The sequence below is a fragment of the Trachymyrmex septentrionalis genome, unplaced genomic scaffold (genome assembly GCF_001594115.1).
Source record: "Trachymyrmex septentrionalis isolate Tsep2-gDNA-1 unplaced genomic scaffold, Tsep1.0 scaffold83, whole genome shotgun sequence".
Lineage (NCBI taxonomy): Eukaryota > Metazoa > Arthropoda > Insecta > Hymenoptera > Formicidae > Trachymyrmex > Trachymyrmex septentrionalis.
Genome location: NW_017306018.1, coordinates 3,347,780 through 3,351,256, shown reverse-complemented (window position 1 = coordinate 3,351,256; position 3,477 = coordinate 3,347,780). Strand labels below are relative to the sequence as shown.

At 53.8% G+C, this 3,477-nt stretch overlaps 2 protein-coding genes across 2 annotated transcripts in view; both read left to right on the top strand.

The window, feature by feature from the left end:
• Positions 1-2,138, top strand: part of LOC108755061 (protein BTG2-like) — a 3,274-nt gene extending 1,136 nt beyond the window's left edge. Inside the window, exon 2 of the mRNA XM_018497805.1 lies at positions 1,098-2,138. Within this exon, the coding sequence (XP_018353307.1) occupies positions 1,177-1,779 (603 nt within the window). The 5' untranslated portion in view covers positions 1,098-1,176 and the 3' untranslated portion in view covers positions 1,780-2,138. The remainder of the gene's footprint in view (positions 1-1,097) is intronic.
• Positions 1-3,477, top strand: part of LOC108755060 (inositol-pentakisphosphate 2-kinase) — a 119,301-nt gene that overhangs the window by 61,353 nt on the left and 54,471 nt on the right. The window lies entirely within an intron of this gene.

Here is a 3,477-nt window from a genome sequence, read left to right as displayed (position 1 = left end):
CGCGCAAGCAGACAGGCAGACAAGCAGGCAGGGTCCGCGTTGGTCCGCGTATTCGGGACTCGGGACGAGTGGCGACGCGGCTGCAGCAACTACCATGCGCAACGCGCTGGGTCACGTGACGGTGCGTCGCGGTGGGCGCCGTCGACGCAGGATTGGCCGATGTCGCGATACGTAACCCCCATTCGGCGTCACTCGAACAAAGAGACGAGGCTACCCCATTTGTGCTCGTGAGCTGTGCCATTAGAAAGTCGTCGACAGTCGATGAACGCGGAACCTCCGCGAGTTTGGATCGAGAGCGCGAGAGGGAGAAAGATAAAGAGAGCTGATCCATCGGTTCGGACGTCGCGATCAAGTTTTATCAGCCTGAGCCAGTCTGTCGGGACTCGACGGCCACGGAAGAGAGAGCGAGAGAGAGAGAGAGAGAGAGAGAATCCCGGCTTCAGAGATCAGCTCCAGCAGCTCCGACGCGACGATCCCGGAACGGCTGAATTGTCGGAATCGATCCGGTGAAACGAAGCGTGAAACGGAAAACGCGCCTTTCATCCGCGAGGACGAGTCGACGACGAGGCGAATTGGCAGGCAACGAGGCGAGCGTTAAGAAACGACGCGTAGACGCTCGCCCGACGACGATCCGAAATCGATCCCCCACGTACATCTATTACATCCGTTACCGTGCACCGGATCGCATCCTCATCGGTGAGGATCCTCGAGGGACGCTCCGGCGGTTAGCCCATCGCGCTGGAGGGTCGAAGACGTACGACGAGCGCTGTAGAGTGCTACGCAGCGACGTGGCGACGACGCCATTTTGTGGTGACTGGTACTGTGCGCTTCTTTCGGCATCAACGCCGTCGAGCTTACTCATCGCCACGCCGTGACCCGTGACACGCGCGTATCTCCGATACTCATCGCCTTCGACCGGTGTAAAACGGCGTCGAGTGCTTTTTTTTTGGCCTCCGGAACCGTGGATCGCGAGAGTCGGCGAGACGGAGAGGGCAAGAGAGAGAGAGAGAGAGAGATAAACAGTGCCCGTGTATTTGAGCAAGATCGAGTGCGTCATCGACGTGACTTTCATCCCACCGCGATACAGAAGAGATTGCGAGAGAGAGAGAGAGAGAGAGAGAGAATTTTCTATCGGATTATTGTCATCGACGCCTTCGCCCTGGGTCACCACCGACCATGAGACTGGAAATCGTGTCGGCGGCGGATTTTTTGGTGCACCTGCTGCGCCTGCAGGCGGGTCAGCTGTCAGAACGGCAACTGGAGATGTTCAAATCATCGTTGACGGAGGTGTTGCGCCACCGTTATCGGGATCACTGGTTTCCAGATCGGCCAAATCGCGGCTCCGGCTATCGTTGCATACGCATCAACGGTAAAATGGATCCGGTAATCGCGCAGGCTGGTGCGAACGTCGGCCTGTTGCCGACGGTACTGCACAGCCTGTTCCCCAGCGAGCTTACCATGTGGATCGACCCGTCGGAAGTGTCGTACAGAATCGGCGAGAATGGTTCCATTTGCGTCCTGTACGAGCGTACCGAGGCCGAGAACGCGGAAGAGATCTCCCAGCAGCAGCAGCAGCATCAGCATCAGCAGCATCATCATCAGCAACAGCAGCAGCAACAACATCAGCATCATCATTCGCAGCAACACCAGCAAGCGCCAACTATTATGCCGTCGCCATCCCAGCAGCAACAACAGCAACAATTCGAAACCTGCAAAGACTCTCTGTTGCTGGAGCACACGCAATTCAGCGAGCAGATTGCCGCGTACGTCTCCAGCTGAATCGCCGGGCTCGCCGTCGCGCTCGTGTCTACGCTTCTGAAATGATCTACTATATATAAGCGCACGTGCATCTCGTGATATGTGATATCCCGCGTGATGATTGTGTCGCGTCGGACCGGGTACGTCCGCGCGCTCCTCAACCTTTTGTGAACTCCAAACGTGCGTGCGTCCCTTTTCTTCTTGCGTCCTCTCTCTCTCTCTCTCTCTCTCTCTTTCTCTCTCTCGTCCCTTTCTATTTTTCCCTTCCCTTCTCGGTGCATCGAGAAATTTCGAGCACGAGAATCTTCGAGAAGATTCGAGTCGATCCTCGCTGTCTCCTTCCTTCTCTCTCTCTCTCTCTCTCTCTCTCTCTCTCTCTCTCTCTCCTTTCTGTCTCTTTCTCTCGCTCTCGTCCTGTACGAAAAAAGAAAAGAAAAAAAAGTGAAAATGGAGCACCGTCGACGATCCGAGCAGCTTGGAGCGACTTCCTGCTCACACAGAGGGGTGGGGGAGGAGAGTCCATCCTTCGGGAGACGCGAGCTCGTCCACGCGCGTCGGTCGGCTCGACTCTAGTCTAGTCTCGCGTCTCCCCGATCCTCTTCTCGCGCGTACAAAGAATCTCGAGAGAGAGAGAGTGAATGAAAACGAGGCATCTTTGAGAAGAGAGTGTCCCCCCGAGCAGTCTAGTCTCCGCGCTGTTTTGAACTAACGCGGCTCGATCGAAAAGACAACAGACGAGAAGGAAACAACCATGTGTGCGCGCGTCGAGCGATGGAAGAGCGAAAAGAGAGAAAATGGAAAAGCGGATCGAAGTCGCAGACCAGTCGATTCTCTCGTTGACTCAACGGCTGCTCCCTTCAACCGTCATCTCGTCACCTCTCGTCGTCGATCGCCCTTTCGCATCGGCGAGTACTTTTTCGCTGGAGAAGGATTTCGCGGCCGTCGAGCAGCAGAGAAAGAAGCGAGCGGAGTGAGCTCGGAGCTCTCTCAGCAGCCGGTTAATTGATCTCAGCACCTCCTCTACCCCGGGTAACCTCCGAGTGTTCGTTCTCTCACGACGACAGCAGCCACGCGAGGGAGGAACAACGAAGACCAGCCAGTCTCTCATCGCCCTTGCTACATTTTCGAGGGAGTAAACAACCCGTACTCGTACATTTGTACACACAGGAACATATATATATATATATATGTGTGTGTGTGTGTGTATGTATGTATATTTTACTACACACGATTTCTCTGTCTCTCGCATCCTCTCGAACGACCAGCGTCTTTCTTCCACGCACTTTTCCTCACCGTCGGATCTCGAATTAAGGTTCGTACACACCGACGAGATACGCAGATCGCCCCGCGGTTGCTTATAAATACTTCCTTTCGATGCGCAAAGAGGAAATTTTGTTAAAATTAAGAATCCTTCGTGACAGAGTCCCATTGATTGTTGAAAAGAAAGTTGAGCGATTCACGGTTGGATACGATCATTCTCGTCACGTATATATATACGGAACTTATATATACGTTATATTTGTCATTTCTCTCGCGTCGGTTTGTACAATCCGTAAAGCTGAGGACCACAACAAAGGAATGTGATGAGAGTCAATCGTTCTCCATTCTCATCGTCGAGAATTTTTGTCGAACCTCGCACTGTGTCAATGCAGATTACCACCGAGCCACGTACACACGTTGATAACACACACACACACACGCACACGAAATCTCGAAATA